General features: G+C 43.4%; 1 protein-coding gene across 3 annotated transcripts in view; it reads left to right on the top strand.

Moving 5' to 3' along the window:
* The window catches only part of RFX4 (regulatory factor X4), a 155,861-nt gene that overhangs the window by 19,983 nt on the left and 117,811 nt on the right, over positions 1-18,067 (top strand). For 2 of the 3 annotated variants that reach the window (XM_059404624.1, XM_059404623.1), the window contains exon 2: positions 7,209-7,295. The exons of the other annotated variant lie outside the window; for it this stretch is intronic. In XM_059404624.1, coding sequence (XP_059260607.1) covers positions 7,209-7,295 — 87 coding nt within the window. The remainder of the gene's footprint in view (positions 1-7,208; positions 7,296-18,067) is intronic. 3 annotated transcript variants of the gene reach the window in all.

The raw sequence follows: 18,067 nt of genomic DNA, 5'->3' as shown, positions 1-18,067 counted from the left end.
GGGCCCCTTCCTGGAACCCAGCGGCCCCTGGGGCAGGGCCTGTGGTGTTGTCATGGCAACCCACTGACCTGTGCTGCCCCCCTCCCCCAGAGGCCACAGCTGCCTGCCTCCTGGAGGCAGGCTTTCCTGAGTGTCACTACGGTGGGGACCCCAGGGCAGAGGGAAACTGGGGCTGAGAGAGAATGATGAAGAGGAGATCACGCCCTGGTGCGGGGGGAGACAGGAGCAGGCCTTGCCGGCATGGTTCCACTGGTAATGGCTGCGCCTCGGGGAGGGGAGGAGGGGGCAGGGACACCCTGACACCTCCTGGACCTGGGGTCTGGCGCTCCCTTGGCAGCTGGGAGTGTGACGTGTCAACTTTTTGATGTAACATTTCTAGAGCTGTGAGTTCCTAAAATAGGCCCCAGCACAGGGCCCTGAAAGACTGTTGATACAAAGAGTATGAATAACGCCTTCTATTAAAACCCGGTGACAGTTTGTAAGTCAGGCAGCATTTTCTTCAGGTGTTGCATAAGTCAAGAACTCCCTGTTCTCATCCAGTTCCTCAGAAACAAAGCTCGTCGTGTCACTCCCCCACTGCTCAAGAATGATGGCTGGCTCCCAGCTGCCTGTAGGCTTCTGGGTCTGGTGGGTGAGGCCTTGGCAATCTGCTCCTCCCAGACTCTTCCACCGGCCCGCCCCTGCCCCCGCCCGCCCCACTCCTCTGATCCCAGGTCAGTGGGCTTGTCGCCTTTCCCAGAACCCACTTTGTGCTTTTGTCTGTGACATGGCCCTCCTGGCCTCTTCTGTCTGGTCGGGGCTGAATCCTTTAAGGACCGGGTGAAATGCCACCTCCTGTACAAAGGCCGACACGGAAGCTTCTCTGTGCTTCCCGGGCATGGTATTATAGTAACAGACTACTCCCGGTTACCTGCCAGCTTCTTGAGGCTGTGTGTCCCAGTGAGAGCACACCAGCCTCAAAGGGAGCCAGACAGGACCCTGGCGTGGCCACCAGCTAGCTGCCTGCCTTTACCCTGCGTCTCTGAGTCTCCAGTGCCTCCTCCCGAGTCAGAATCCTTCAGGTCTCTGTTTCAGAGGGTCGTGAGGAGATAAAGGGAGGCATGTGGCACAGGGTGACTGGTGTGGGGGAAGAAAGGTCAGGAAATGCCGGACGTGGCCTTTACTCTCTGTCCTCGTCACTCGGCTGCGAGCTCCTGGTGGACAGAGACCACGCTCTCATCTTTCCATGGCCTGCAAAGCCACGCCTTCTAAGCGCTTCACCTGTATTATTTCAGTTAATCTGCGGAGAACCTGGAAGGTAGGGCTCCTGGAAGCTTCGGGAATCATCCTGGTGTTACACAGCTAGTAAGTGGCAGGGCTGGGATTTGAAATCCAGTTGTTCTAACCCCGAACCCCGCGTTCTCCCTGGCCTGTCTCTGTCTTCTCTGTCATCTTGCACTGTCTCGCCCTTGGTCACTCCATGAGCCACAGGGCCTTCGTGCCGTCCTTCCCATGATCACCAGCCGCCCAGGATCTAACCTCAGGGCCTTGGCCTCCCTGGGCCCCTCCCTGTGGACCTTTGGAAGACTTATGCCCTCCCTGTGCTCAGTCTCTGCTCAGATGCAGAGTCTGGCACCATGCCAGGTGCCTGCGAATGACGCAGGGCAAAGATGGATAAGGTTCTTAGACTTACCTGTGTAAGGTGGGGAAAATAAATAATAAATCAAGAATAAGTAAATAAGGTATTCTCAGGTCCTGAGACCCTGGGTCCTCCAAAGATATCTTGCTGTAATATATTGGCCCCCGGTTGAAGTGTATGTGTCGTCTCTTCCATTGCAACTTTACACTTGGTAACGACTTGCAAAATGCATGAGTGGATGGATGGCTAGCCCAAGATCACTGTCTGTGCCCGGTATGATGTGGCAGGCAGAAGCAACATAGGCTTTGGAGATGGAAGGTCTGGGATTGAATTCTGGCTTTAATCCCGTCTGACTGTGGGACCTTGGACCAGCCACTGCCATGGTCTAGACCCCAGTTTCCTCATGTTTAAAGTAGGGTGAATTTCAGTCTCATGAGGTGCACCGGGAAGCTCAGATCATGTTCTTGTGTCAGTGTGCCCTGTGAACGTCAAGGATTAGCTGGCTTTAGGCCACCATCTCTGTTGTGCCCTCCTGCCAGATCAATACCTGTTCCCGAAGCTGCTCTGAGCCTTGGATGTGCCATTTTCCTGATGCAGTTCCTTCCTGGTTGCTCTTTGCTGCTGCACAGGAACCCAACCTTCTAGAAAACCCAGTCTAAATTGGGAAGGCCTAAAGATCTGCCTCGGAGGAGTGCGGGTTAAACTCCTTGGAAAGTAAGAATCTACAAGCATGGCTGGTGTCTTCCTTCCTACCCGTGACCCCAGATGAATCAGGGGAAGTGATGTGTTGCAGCCCAGAAGCCCAACTCACAGCTGTCCGTACATCCTGTGGACACTTAGAGCACACGGGGTCCTTACTCAAAGATCAGATGATTTATTTTTACAGATCAAGAATGAGGCAGTGGGGAGCAGGGAGTTGGCCAAGTGTGAGCTATACTCTCTTTGTCCCATGCCCAGGTCAAGGGCACAGATAGGGCAGCACTGACCACAGCCTGCCTTCTCTTGGAACTTTTGCTTCAAGCCTCAGTTTTCATGTCTGTTAGTAGAGATCTTAAAACACACTTCCTACTGTTATTCTGAGATCCCTGTAATGTAAGCCACATTTGTGAAAATATCTTGTATAGTACCCGGCACACAGTGGGAACTTAACATTTTTCAAAAAAAAAAAAAAAAAAAAGAATGCACTGAACAACACATTTTTTGTGTCACAGCCATGGGGTGAGGCACAGTGCAAGCTACTGGGTACAAGGTGGACAGAAAGGACAGCCTTCCTGCACTTGTGAGTATGGGGCGTAGCATCTGCCCTGCTTTCCAGTGACTACTGCAGGCCGGAAGCCAGTCTTCCTCATGTCTGTGTCACTCATGACTTTTATTAAAGATGCTTCTTCCAGAAGGCACAACAGAGACACTTGTTTGAATGCTGCTTTCCTTATTTGAAAAATCATCTTTGATGTACCATTTTGTGCCTTCTGTGGTAAAAAAAAAAAAAAAGAAAAGAAAAGATTAGGAAATTCTGTAGACATACAGATCTGCTTATATGCTGTGCATTCTTTGATACCACGTGTGTCAGTAACGTGACATTTCTCGGGACGGTGCTATCGGAGCAACTTCAGACCAGGTGCTAGTGAGAGTCGAAAGAAATAGAATAACACGGACTTCATTCTGAAGATATTTAGGACCTAAACAGAAGGGCCTGCTATGTATAGCAAAGGCTGGCAAAGAAATACATGAATGAATTTAACAAAAAACAGTAGTAGGTACGTAGACTTTCAATGAAAGTCCGAATGCCAGGCAGACTGTGCTCAGTGTTGCTGTCCACCTGCATCTGGCTGTCTTCTAGCTCAGGACTGTCTTAGACAGTCCTGCTCTTATTAGCAGGGTGACTTCAGACAAGTCACTTAATCTTACTGAGCCTTAACATTCTTGATAACACCTACTTCAAGCTCGTTACGAGGATTAAGTACTCTGGTTTATGTAATGTATTTGCGTAATGCTTGGCCCATAAAGAGCCAATGGACAGAGACCTTTATTATTATTATTAAATCACATAATCTTCAAGTACATAAGTTGGCACAGGGCTTTATTAGAAATGCAATATTCCTGTTGTTTTGGTTGAGTAATTCTTGATCTTTGTAAGACCAAAATTCATTGTTAATAGTTTTCAAGTAGGTGAAGTTTCCTGCAGGTGACCTAAATAGAGGACTTGCAATCGTGTGGACCAACCTGACTTAGGGGGCGTCGACTGCAGATGCCGCTGTTGAGAGACACGCCAGGGAGGACGAAGGTCAATGAGCACCTGCAGAGCTAAGGCCAGTGGTCTGTTTAGATGTCCCAGTGACATCTGATGTAAGACCTCTGAATGCTCTGAGAACTCCTGATGTCCAGAACATCAGATGCTTCTGCCATATTTGGCACTGCTGGGACCATGGTCTGGACCCTCCAGAGTGCATCCTGGATGCCACAGGTGCAAGTGGCCAGTGATGAGCTAGAAGACAGCCAGATGCAGGTGGACTGGATGGCACGGAAGTGGGAACAGCTCTCTCGAGGCAAGAGCAGAAGTGTGTGGGGGTACGTTGACCAGAAAGATGGAGCCGTGGTGGCTGTCTTCTGATCGGTGCCGTGTGCATGACAGGCCACCCTACTCTGTGTTGCCCCGGGGAGAAGAGTAGCAGGGTGGCTCCCAGCATGGGCCGTGGGGTTGGAGAGACCCGAGTGGGTGCTGTGAGTGGAGGGAACGGTTACTTGGTGAGTTTTCTTCTTTCCTTCCGGCACTTGAGTCCCCTCTCTCTTCTCATCACTCTGCTCTCATTTCTCTCCAGGGTTGGGCAATCGGGTGGGGGGAGCACAGCTCTCTGGAAAGTTTTGACTTGAGCTCTTGTGGGCTGGTGTTGCGCTCTCTTGGCCTTGGGTGTTCAGAGCCATCTCCCTTCCAGAATGTTAGCATGAGTTCTTCAAAGAGTGCCCCGCCAACCACTGGGGCTTTTCACCTGCAGGAACTGGCCCTTTGAGGACTCCAATGTTAACAGACCTGATCTTTTTTTTTTTTTTTTAAGATTTTATTTATTTATTTGACAGACAGAGATCACAAGCAGACAGAGAGGCAGGCAGAGAGAGAGAGAGGAGGAAGCAGGCTCCCCGCTGAGCAGAGAGCCCAATGCAGGGCTTGATCCCAGGACCCTGAGATTATGACCCGAGCCGAAGGCAGAGGCTTAACCCACTGAGCCACCCAGGCGCCCCAACAGTCCTGACCTTGACACAGATGAATGGGTGAGAGGGAGAGTATTTCTCTTAGTTCCTTGTGTCTGCTGAAAAGGGTGTGTGTGTGTGTGTGTGTGTGTGTACATGTGTGTGCACGTGCATGTGCATGTCCATACGCATGTGAGAGTCGCCAGATGTGACTAGCTAGCAAGACCAGGGCGGGCTTGAGAAACAACAGCAGTTGCTCTCGCGGGGGTGCGCTGGTGGAGGAAGGGCCACGGATTTCAGGAGCTGCCATCCCAAACCAGCCGCGCCTGCCGCCAAGGAAAACGGGCCAGAACTCGAGGGGATTAGAAGATCCGAGTGGAGATATTCTAGAGCGTCCTGAAAAGAATTCTGGAGATTCGTACCCCAAAGCGTCTTTGGAAGCAATGCAGTGACAAACACCCACCTTCTGTCATCACACCTTTGACAGCCTCACAAGCCGCTTGTTTCTGCGTTGCACAGTTGGTGTCTGGAAACGGGTGGCATTTTAATGTTTTGAATTTCTCTGCTACTCAGTGTTTCCTCAGAAATACCAGCTTTCCATTTCCGCTTAACAAGCTGGCTCGGGTTCCTCCCCTTGGATATTTCCCCCTACTTATTTACAATTTAGGGAGCAGCTTTTAAAAGAGCAGTTTGTTGGGACATAAAATGGAAAACAAAACCCCAACATTTCTCCCTGCTGTTTGCGTTTGATCCTTCCCTGTCCCCCCCCCCCGCCCTCTCCCCTGCCCCACGGTTGCCAGCATGCCTCCTTTCTGGAATATGTCACCTACAGTGTTAACTCATGATCTTGTCCTTGGCTCTTTGAATTACAAGGAGTCACATGACTTAAATCTCATGCTTTCTAGGAAGAAAAATGGAGATTAAAATCTTTCCTTCTGGGAGTTGTCAGAATTCTGTGAGATGACATATGCAAAGTGCCTGGCAGATTAGAATAGGTGCTCAGTTAATGCCAGCTCCTAAATTCTAAAGGCAACATGGTGTGGGGGGGACTGCCCCCTGCAGAAACACAAAACTGTAGTCAGCTCTGCTCTAACACCATATAGGCATTCCCCCAAACCACTACGTTCTACAAAACAACATGATAGAAACCAGTTTACTAGAAAAATAAATGAGGGGCAGAACACTCGAAAGCTCTTAAAAAATTAAGAGTCTAGCTAAAATGACAGCAGAGTTTTGCCCACATTAATTCAATGTTTAAGAGGTGCAGAAATACAATTAAGCCTGGCATTTCCCCTTGGAAAAGACCTGAAGTCTGATTTGGAAGTGGATGTCCAAAAGGCTGTCACTTGTGGGTTATGGTGAAGTGGTAGAAGGTGGCTTATCCAGGCAGGTGTGGCTCAAAACATGCATGGTGAGCTCAGGTAGCTGGTAGATGTCTCGGGCGTGAGCACGTGGGATTTTTGCGTATTCCTGTGGCTGGGGGTTTGGTTCAGCTATGTGTGGTTTTCTGCATTCGCCTGATGCTTCTTAGGGAAGAAATGAGCGTTAGCAAACACAAAGCTTGCTGTCTGCTCAGATCACTTCCTAATATATTACCTGCACGGGAGTGCATGCTTATTTTCAAAACAAGCACTGTAGGAGAACGGACTGCAGTTAGCGGATGTTGTTGAATGAATGAAGGAGGGAGCAGTAGCCGGTCTACCCAATGGACTAACCATCGTGCTACATTGTGGAAAGTACTTTTGTAGACTTTGGAATCTGATGAAGAAAACAGTCTTTTGGATTTTGAAAGTACTACATACCTGTTATATAGCTTTTAATATCTCCTCCCACAGTGGTTTTGGGGCTATGCTTGGAAGTGCTCCTTGGGTGGAGGGGTGGGGGGCGGTGGGAAGGGTCACCTGGCGAAGGGAAGGGAGCTGTCAAGTTCCCTGCCCTCCTCCTCCAGTTCATCCAAAACCCTCAGGTTATATCTGTTTTCCTTTTTGTTTTTCATTTGAATGAAGGGTTCTGCTGCTAATTTATTTATAAACCACCACCAGCGGTTTAGTAGACCAAACTTTGTTTTACAAACGACTTCTCGATGCAAAGAAAGATAATCCTCAGTTGGTACTATTGGGATGTGACTACTCCAGAAGTAGTAGAATCTGACCAAGAAATACTCAAGGGGGCTTCAGTCACCATTTTGTCTCCTCCACAGTGGCACCCGTGGGGCTTTGTGGAAAGCCCAGTTTCAGCCGGGGCAGGGCTCAGATGAAAACCAGTGGGCATTTGAGTCGAATGTGTTTATGATGTTCCTGCCTCTTCACAAACACCAATAGCAATTCTGCAATTCTGTGATTTTCTTTCCTCTTTCTCTCTTTCTGTTTTGTTTTTTGTTTTTTGTTTTTTGTTTTTTTTTTAGAGAGCTGGATTGAAAGATGTCTCAATGAAAGTGAGAACAAACGTTATTCCAGCCACACATCTCTGGGGAATGTTTCTAATGATGAAAGTAAGTGCTTGAAATTCCTTCTTCCATCATGTCCTAGACACAGCCAGTGTCCTCATGGGAGGGATGGTGTTTCTCGAATGTTAGGCTGGGGCAAGTCACCTGGGGCAAGAGACTCTGAAGCCATTTATGGAATACACTAGCCCCCCAACGCCAGGACATTCTGCGCTGGGGAGTGCAGTGCAATCAAGTAAACACAGAAACGAGCCACAGCAAACACCTGCTGTTTATACGTTCATATTGTCGGAGTCCCCAAAGACCGAGTTACAGTGACACTCCAGTTGGGCAAATGTGGACCCTGAATGGGAAAGGCCATTCTCTGCATCCCTGTAGATGTAGGATTAAATCAGTGTGTCACGGGATCGTTGTTTCAGAGTCGGAAATGTCCTCGCTCTTTGAAAGTAAAGATTTCTCCCAGATCTTGAACTAGAGATTTGGGAGTTAATAGGATGATATAAACTGCTGTATTTGTACCTTTCCCTGGGTTATGTCAGATTGGGTCTTCTGGGGACCTCATATTAAGAGAGAAGACTGATGGGGGCTTGTTTTTGCCCCCTAAACACTGAAAAAGTGGGGCAGCTCATCGTAAATGTAATTTCCAGCAGGGACAGAGTGCCTTTCTCCCTTGGCCGGTAAAGTACATTGCCTTAGTGCAGCTTTCTCAGAGCATGCCCAGGGACCATCTGCTCCACAGTCCCCAACAGTGCTTGCTGGACATGCCAAACAGCTTTCTTCCAGGTTCTTTCTGGCATTGTCATTCTATCATCACGATTTTGCATCATTTTATAAAATTGAGATGAATTGAACATAAAGTTTATAAACCTTATGTGAATGGTCTGATGAATATCTTTTGTTCTCTCATTTTGCATCTACTTATGTAAGCACCACCCAGAATAGAGGCAGAATGTTTCTAGAACTCTGGGAGGTTCCTTTGTGTCTCATCCCTGTTAATAATCACCATCCTGAATTTTATCACTATCGTTTGAGTTTGCCTGTTCTTGAAGCATTATATAAATGGACTTATAGAGTCTGTATGTATTCTTTTGTATGTAGCTCCTTTCACTCAATGTGATATCTGTGAGATGCAGCCACCTGTTGTATGTAGCCCGTACCTTTTTGTTGTTGTATAGTATTCCACTGTGGGCATATGCCACAGTTTACACATCCATTTAAATGTTGATGGTACATAAATTGTCTCAAGTTTTTAGTTATTTCTAAAGCATCTCTGAGCATTCTTTGTCTTGTGCTAAAATAAATTGGCCATTTTAATCATTTTAAGTGTACAATTTGATGGCATATTAAGTACATTCATCCATCACACCATCCATCTCCAAAACTTTTTTCGTTTTCCCAAACTAAAACTCTAACAGTAACTCCCCATTTTCACCTCCCCCGTCCCATCTCCCAGTCCCTGGTTACTACTGTTCTACTTTCTGCCTCTATGAATTGGACTATATAAGTAGAATCATATAACATTTTTTTTTGTGTGTAACTGGCATACTTCACTTAGCATAGTATCTTCAGGGTTTATCCATGTTTTGGCGTGTATCAGGAATTTTCTTCCTTTAAAGGCTGGATGACATTCCATTTTATGTGTATACCCCATTTGGTTTATCCATTCATCCTTCGATAGGCATTAGGGTTGTTTCCACCTTTTGGCTCTTGTGAATAATGCTGCTGTGAACATGGGTATGCAAATATCTGCTCAAGTTCCTGCCTTCAGTTCTTTCGACTGTATACCCAGGTGTGGAATTGCTGGAATGTGTGCTAATTCTATTTTCAATCTTTCAAGGAATTTTCCATACCATTTTCCATACCAGCTGCACCATTTTACGTTCTCACCAGCAAATAACAAGGGTTCCAGTAGCTCCATATTCTTGCCAATATTTGCTATGTTGTCTGTGTTTTTTAAAGTAATAACCATCTTAATGCATGTAAAGTGGCATCTCATGATTTTCATTTGTACTTCACTAGTGATTAGTGGTTTGAGCATCTTTTCATGTCCTTATTAATCATTCACATATCTTTCTTGGAGAAATGTCTGTTCAAGTCTTTTTACCACTTTTTAATTGAATTATTTATTTTTTTGTTATTGAATTGTTGGATTTCTTTATATATTTTACATACAAACCCCTTATCAGATATATGATTTGCAAATTGTTTTCTTTTTTCCATTTCATGGATTGCCTTTTACTCTGTTGGTTGTGTCTGTTGACACACAGAATTCTTATTTTGATGTAGCCCAGTGTATCTGTTTTTCTTTTGTAGCCTGTGCTTTTGGTGTTATATCCAAGAAACCATTGCCAAACCCGACACCAGGAAGCTTTTCCTCTATGAGAGTTTTATAGTTTTATCTCCCATGTTTAGGTATTTGACTCTTTTGAGTTAGTTTTTATATGCAGCATAAGGTAAGGGTCCAAATTAAATTTTTTTTTGTTTTTGCATGTGGATATCCAGTTTTCCAGCACTATTTATTGAAAAGACTGTTCTTTCTTCATTGAATGGTCTCAACACCCTTGTTAAAAATCATTTAACCATATATGTGAGGGTCTATTCCTTGTCTCTCTGTTCTATTCTATTCTGTTGGTCTGTATGTCTATCCTTATGCCAATGTCACACTATTTTGATTACTGTAGCTTTGCACTAAGGGGTGTGTGTGTGTGTGTGTGTGTGTGTGTGTGTGTGTGTGTGTGTTGCATATGATCGTCTTGTCCAGCTGCTCTGACTAAGCCTTCCAGGACTATGTTAAATAAAGTGACATAAGTGAGCATCCTTGTCTTGTTCCTGATGTTAGAGGAAAACCTTTCCATCTTTCACCGTTGAGTATGATGTTAGCTGTGAGTTATTTGTATGGGCTTTTAGTGTGTTGAGATAGTTTTCTCCTAGTTCTGTTTTGTTGGGTGTTTTATCATGAAAAGGTGTTAAATTTTGCCAAACACTTTTTTCGTACCCATTGAGATGACCATGTGGCTATTCTGTTAGTATGGTGTACACACTGATTGATTTTCCTGTGTTGAACTATCCTTGCATTTGGGGAATAAAAAACTGCACCTGGTCATGGTGTACAGTCCTGTAACACACTGTTGAATTCTGTTTCCTAGATTTTGTTGAGGACTTCTGCATTAATATTCATGAGGGCTATTGATCGGGAGCTTTCTTTTCTTGTAGTGTCTTTGTCTGGACTTGGTATCAGGGTAATGCTGGCTTCATAGAATGAGTTGGAAAGTGTTCCCTCCTCTTCCGTTTTTTGGAAGAGTTTGAGAAGGATTAGTGAACATTCTTGTAGATACTGCTTTTGTGAACTGCCTGCTCACATCCTTTGCCTGTTGGTTTCTTTTTAAGTTGTGCTGTTTGTCTTTTCCTTAATGATTTGTAAGGGTTGTTTTTATATTCTCAGGAGGAGGTATTTGTCAGATAAAAGTATTGCAAACATCTCTGAGTTTGTAGTCTGCCTTTCATTCTCTTAGTGGTATTTTTTTGGTGAACGGAGTTCTTAATTCGAATAACATCCCGTTTATCAGTGTTTTTCTTTTGTAGTTAGTGCCTTTTGTTTTGCATTAAGAAATCTTTGCCTACCTCTGGGTCATTAAGATAGTTTTCATATTATTATCTAAAAGTTTTATTGTTTTGCTTTTTACTTTTGTATCAGAAGTCCATCTGGAATTTTTGTATATGGTGTGAGGGAGGAGTCAACAACAAAAAATAAAAAATTTTATTTTTAATTTTTGACTGATAGAGCACCTTTTGTTGGGAAGAATCCTTTACCCACTGGCTGTAAATCAGGAGACTACACATGTGGATCTGTCTTGACCTTTATTATATATTATGAACCATTCGGTCTGTTTTTCTGTTTTGGGGTCATAAGATTCTTTAAGATCTTTGTGGTTAATTTAAATTATTAACATTTCCATACAGATATTGGAACCAGTTTGTCAATTGTCACAAAAATCCACAGGATTTTGATTGAGATGACACTGATTCTATAATCATTTTGGGAAGAATGGACACCAACATCAAATTTCCCATCTACATGTGTGGCTTCACACCTCCATGTGTTAAATGGCCTTTAATTTCTCTCAGCAGTATTTCATAGATTTTAGTGTAGAGGTTTTGTGCATCTTGCATTAGATTTATTCCTAGGTAATTGATGTTTTTCAGTGTGCTTGTAAGTAGTCGTATTTACAATTTTTTTCTCATTCTTTGTTGCTAGCATATGAAAATGCAGTTGATTTCTTAGATCTTGACCATATCCAGCTGCTTTGCTAAATTTGCTTATTAATTATGAGTTTGCTTTTAAAATTTTTTCAATGGACATAATCATGTCATCTGAGAATAGTGAGAGCTTTCCACCTTCTTTTATAGTCTGTATGTTATTATTTTTCTGTGCTTTAGAGACCTTAGTGCAACATTGAGTTGAACTAGTGATAGCAGACACGCTGTCCTGTTCCTGACCTAAGGAGGAAAAGCATTTTGTGTTCCAGCATTGAATGTCAGGCTTACTGTGGATTTTGTTTGCAGGTATTCCTGATCAAATCCCTGGTTTGCTGAGAGATTTTTCTTGAACGTATGTTGACCTTCATTAAATGTTTTTCTGCCTCTGTCGAGATGATTGTAGTTTCTTTCCTTTATTCTATTAATATGGTGTATTATATGGATAAAATTTTGAAAGTTAAGCCAATCTTCCATTCCTGGCATAAATGGCATTTGGTCAGATATATTATCTTTTTTATCTATTTCTAGGTTACATTACGTGTTTTGTTAAGAATCTTGGTACCTGTTATTTATAAGATTTTATTGACTTCTGATTTTTCTCTCTTATGATTCCCTTCTCAGGTTCGGGTGTCATACAGGCCTTCTAAAAAGAGGCAGGAGTTTCTTCTTTTTTGTTTCTTCTGAAGAGTTTGTGTAAGATTGACACTATTTCTTTTTTAAACGTTAGGAAGAATTCAGCATCAAAGTCCTCTGGGTTTGGAGTTTTCTTTAAGGATTATTTTTTTTCTTGATTTGTTACTTTTAGCAAATTGTTATTTTTAAGGAATTAATTTCATCTAAATTTTCAAATTTCTTTATATGACACTGTTTAAACTTTCCTTTTGTCACTTTTCCTCATGTATTTTGCACCTAGAACGATGGCTCCCTCTCGTTTCTGATATTGACAATCTATGTTTTTCTGTTTTCCTCAATCAGTTCTGCCAGAGTTTATCAATTTTATTAGTCTTTTCAAAGACACAACTCTTAAACTTATTGCTTCTCTCAATTGACATCTTTTTAAAATTTCATTTATTTCTACTCCTCTATGTTCTTTTCTTCTAGTTTGTTTGAGTTTTGTCTTTTTCTAGCTTTTGAGACAGACTCTTAGATCATGGAATCTAACCTTGTCCAAGACAGGCATTTAAAGTTACAGATTTTCCTTTAAGAACTGCTTACGTATATCCCATAATTTTTCTGATGTCATACTTTCATTATCATTCAGTTAAACTCCTGTTTCAATTTCTATTGTGATTTCTCCTTTTTCTTCTGGCTTACTTAGAAATCTATTGCTTTGTTTTCCAAACATTTGGTTATTTCCCAGTTATCTAGTTATTGGCTTCTATTATAATTCCACCTTGGTCAGAGAACACATTCTCTATGATTTCAATCTTTGAGATTGTCTAGACTTGCTTTTTGTCCTGACAGATGGTCTCTTTGGCAAATGCCCATGTACACTTGTGAAGGCTGTGTATTCAGCAGATAATGGATGAAATCAGTTAGATCAAGTAGGTAATGGTTAATTTTTTTTCATCTTCCAATTTCCAACCTTTCTGAATTGAATATTAAAGTTTTTAATGTGTGTTTTTAAACCAGTCTGATCATCTGTAACTTAAATTGTAATATTTACATCATTTAAATGGAATGCGCTTAAATTACATTGTTGGGTTTAAATCTACAAACTTACTATTTAATCTTAATTTGTCCCTTCTGTCTTTATTCCTTTGTTACTTCTTTTCTTGCTTTTTTGGAAGGGATGATCCAGTTTAAGATTTTTTTTTTTTTTTTTTTTTTGATGTTTTCCTCTGCTGACTTTCCGGTGACAGATTCTTTCTCAGCGGTCCTCTCGGGTGCACCTCGCGTTGCCCCTCCTCTCCTTCCAGCCCAGTCATGCATATGCTCGCACTTGAACCCTGTTTAGCTCCGTCCCACCCTCTGTACTATTGCCTTAATGTATTTTACTTCTAAATGTTTCAGGCCCCGTAAGACGTTATTATTATTGTTTTAAACCGTCAACATTTCTTTCTATTTATTCACATATTTACCCTTTTCAGGGCTCTTGATTCACGCCCTAAGTGCTTCCACTGGGACCATTTTTACTTCAAGCCAAATAAACTCCTTTAATATTTGGGTAGTACAGTGTCAGGTAGTGGAGAGCATGAAAAACATCTTTATTTCACCGGTATTTTTGAAGGACATTTTTCCTGGATATAGAATTCTAGGTTGTTAAAATCCCACCCACCCCTCCCCACTTTCAGTCCCTTCAAGTTGTCATCCCATTGTCTTCTGGCTTTCAAAAGTTAGTCTTCAGACTTATTTTTACCCCTTTGGATGCAATATGTCTTTTTGTCTCTGGCTGCCTTAAAGATTCTTTAAGCACTTTGACTACAGGTACATAGGTATGGTTTTCTTATATTCTTTCTTCTTGGTGTTGACTGAACTTCGCTGTTCACTGAACAACTGGATTGTTGTTCATCAAATTGGTCAAATTCTTGACAATTGGTTCTTCCAATAGTTTTCCTGCCCCATTCTGTCTTACCTACTTCTGGGACTGTAGTTATGGGACTATTAGACCTTTGACTGTACCTCCTATGTTTCTTAATCTCTGCTTTGATTTGTCCATTATTCTCTTTGTACCTCAGTTTGGTGTTTTCTATTGACTTCCTGAATTTCTAGTTCTTAAATCTCATTTTCTGTTTTGTCCGGCCTGATAATAAGTCTATCCAAGTGACCTAAATTTCACATTTTCTTCTGTGGTAGATATCTGTTTGATTTTTCTTTTTTTCCCCTGAATCTCAGTTGGTATTCCCTGTTTTTCATCTGTGTTGTCCATCATTTCCTGTATTTTGACCATCTTTTCCTTTGGCCCCTTAAGCATATTAACCATAGTTATTTTAAAGTCTGGTAACTGTAATATTTGAGTCCTCTCTGGATTAACTTCTAAGACCTGTCTTTTTTCCTTTGGATTTCAGGGTTTGGGTCCTGTTTTTCAGGATGCCTTATAGTTTTTGATTTGATGTGGGTATTATGGATACAAAGTGAGAGAGGCTTTGGGTGAATTATGTTAACTTCCTCTGAAGGGGGTTACATTTTGTTCTAGCAGGTAGTTAGAGAACCAGCAGGTCTTCTCAATCCTGTCTAATCTTGATTAAATCTGATGTGTGTTAGTCTTGTCTATGCTCCTACGATGGGGTCTCTACTCCAAGCTCACAGCTAAAAGCTCTGGGTCCACAGCTAAAAGCTCTGGGTGTTTACTAAGTTCCTTCTTCCTCATTCAGCTTGAACTCTAGCCTCTGACTCCCCACTAGTCAGTGGTCATTTGATCAGTTCTTCAGCCTCTAAGCTGATATGCTCTCCTTGGTTTTTTGGCTTCTTACTCTCTGCATGAGTCAGTGGGCTTAAGATTTAACGGGAATTCGAATGAAGATATGTTTCCTTCTCTGAGGTTCTTCTCTCTGGAAAATGGTTCCTTAGTTGTTTTGGTGAATGAGTTAAACCAGTGCAAGCAATCTCACCATGGAGAGACCAGGAGTCTGGTTGTCATTAATTTTAGACAGGGAAATTTAGACTCGAATTGGTGAAGGAACTTTCTATGATTGCACAGCGAGTCAGTGCCAGTGCTATGTCTAGAATGGGGCCACCTGACCCCTATCTGGATAAAAGAACAAAGAACTTACTGTCCACATGTTGTTTTCATTTTTGAAACACAAAGATTACATTAAAAATATATATTAAAGATTACATTAAAAAATATATCTCCTGGCCATGAGTTATGTGTATATATATTTTTGGAAAATCTAGGAAAAAATAGAGGAGGAAGAAAACTAATTGCCTCTAATTTCACTGTCCAGAGGCAACCACTCCTGACGTCCTTCTAGTCTTTATTCCTTAGCATGTATTTTTAAGCAAACTTTTATATATGTATATGTTTATAGTTACAGGTATATATGGTTGTCATTTATTGAGCAAGTGCTCTAAGTCCATGACCTCATTCAAATCTCATAATAGTCTTAGGAAGTATCTTAAAATGAGCTTCTTTTTTTTTTTTTTTTAAAGATTTTATTTATTTATTTGACAGACAGAGATCACAAGTAGGCAGAGAGGCAGGCAGAGAGAGAGGAGGAAGCAGGCTCCCTGCTGAGCAGAGAGCCCGATGCGGGGCTCGATCCCAGGACCCTGGGACCAGGACCTGAGCCAAAGGCAGAGGCTTTAACCCATTGAGCCATCCAGGCGCCCCAAAATGAGCTTCTTCTTAGACGTTTGAACACCGAGGCTCAAAGGCCCAACATTAGATAGCTGTAAGTGGTAGAGCTAGGATTTGAACTTGGGTCCGTCCATCTGCTTTGAACGTCGGTCATTTTGTCTTTGCACTATTCTGTCTCTCAGAAGGCAGTGCATCAAAGGCTTGCTGTTGACAATTTCATAGCTTGTTCACAGGAAAATGAGACCAGAGCTACGAGTACTCATCACTCCTTTTCAGTGGCTGAAGGGTAGACCAGCTTTTGTCTGTGCCTTGTCACATTTTCTACACAACTGGAGGCTCCATGAGGGCAGATATGTTGTGGGGTTCACTGTTGGAATACCAGGGCCTGGAACATAGAGGGGGCTCAGGAGATGGTTGAAGTTTTAAAAAACAGGAAAAAAAAAAACCCCAGATCTAATATTTTAAGAATGCTTTGGGGGATGAGAAACCTCACAGTGGTTTATCATCTCATGTAACTAAAAGATGAGATGTCGGAGATTCCAGGGTTATTTATGTAACAGCTCAGCATCATTCAGGACCCACCCTGCTTTGCTTCCACCTGCGCTCTGCCTCTTTACACAGCCCCCCCCCAGGTGATGGGCATGCACGTGGAAGTTGGGAGAGGTCACAGCCTGGATGGTGACCGTGGAAGCATCTTGGAGGAAGTGGCATTTGTTTGGGGCCTCAGAGCATCCGTGTGGTTTGTTCATTTAACTGGTGATGGTCAAGGGCTGGGAAGCAGAAAGCCCCGAGGAGGTTTTTGAGCTTGGAGAATTTTCCAGATTGGCTTGAGCAGAGAGGTTGAAAGACCGTGGGAAACTGGGCTGGAGAGGTGAGTTTGGGCTGTTCTGTCTCACCTGCCTCCCTGGGCACACAGCCCTACTCCCGTCACCCTCCCTGGCCCCTCACCAACTCATCAGGGCAGTTACCGACAGTCTGCTTGTGATGGAGGATTTTTACAGCACAAGGGAGGGGAAAGTTGGCATTCAGTGCCATGATGGCCTACGACCGGGGTCATAGCAGGTCACAGCTTCCTGTGACTCATCATTATCCTATTAAAATCTCCTCACATTTCAGGCTGTGTCATAACTGTGTCACCCCACTCCACTCACTCAGCATGTCAGGTTATTATCCAGTGTGAGATCTTGTAACTTCCTAAGATGGGTTCCGGAGAAGAGGAAATGTAGCGAAACATTGTCATATTCCCACCGAGTCGTGGACAAAAGCCCCCTACCAAAAGCAGAAAAGCATTCTGATAACTTCTAGGGCAAAGGCACAGACTTAGAGCGGGAAGTTCTTGGTGGGGGGTGGGGGGGGGTGCCGCCGCAGGGAGTCCCCCCATGATGGCTTCTAACAATCTGATTGCCCTCATGGGGCATCTGCTGCAGTTCTATTCCTGAGTGGGAAGCCAAGAACAAGACTGCTGGCCGGCCGAGGAGGCCACGGTTTAAGACAACCCACCAGACTCCTCCCCTTTCTCAACCATCCACTCTGCCACCACAGGCTGCCCTTCCTGTCCCCCTGAGTGTCCATCTGTCCTCTCCTCTTGCAGAGAAGGGGCTAGTCTGTCATCTGTGACTGGGCCCCTCGGCACCCCCATGGGCCATAACCACCCGAGGGGAAGGGAACATGCCTAATTGAGTCACTTACTAGAATAGGGTCTGGAACATAGCAGGTGCACAGTGTTGGTTAGGAAAATGGATATTAGGAAAGCAAAATGCTGTAAAGTCATGCATGGCAGGTTATGAGTCTTTGTTATTTTGCTTATAGTTTAGGGCATCCCAGGACCACTTAACCATATGACCAGATTCTTCCTGTAGGTGCTCCCTGCCCAGTAGAGGAGTTTTTCATTTGTCCACACTGAGAGTATTTCATATGCTCAAAACCCAAAATGCCTTAAAGATACTCAGTGAGAAGTTTCGGTCCCACCCCTGTCTTCCCACCTCAACTCCCTGGGGTGCATACTTTTATTTGTTTCTTGTGTTTTCTTCCACTATTTCTGGTGCTTTTGGGGGGTGCATTCTGTCAGTATTTTATTTCTTTATGCAAATAAAAATTCAAACTTATGTTCTTATTCATTTTTAAAATGTTCTTATTCTTTTTTAAAAAGATTTTATTTTTAAGTAATCTCTACACCCAATCCGGGGCTCGAACTCACAACCCCCAAGACCAAGAGTCGCATGCTCCGTGACTGAGCCAGCCAGGCACTCCCTTTATTGCCACTTTCTAACACAGACAAGGGCACAGCCTATAGACCTTTTGCTGCGACTTGCTTTTTTCACTT

This window comes from Mustela nigripes, chromosome 6, assembly GCF_022355385.1.
Source record: "Mustela nigripes isolate SB6536 chromosome 6, MUSNIG.SB6536, whole genome shotgun sequence".
Lineage (NCBI taxonomy): Eukaryota > Metazoa > Chordata > Mammalia > Carnivora > Mustelidae > Mustela > Mustela nigripes.
The sequence above is the reverse complement of the archived record's forward strand: the minus strand, read 5'-3'. Positions and strand labels throughout refer to the sequence as shown.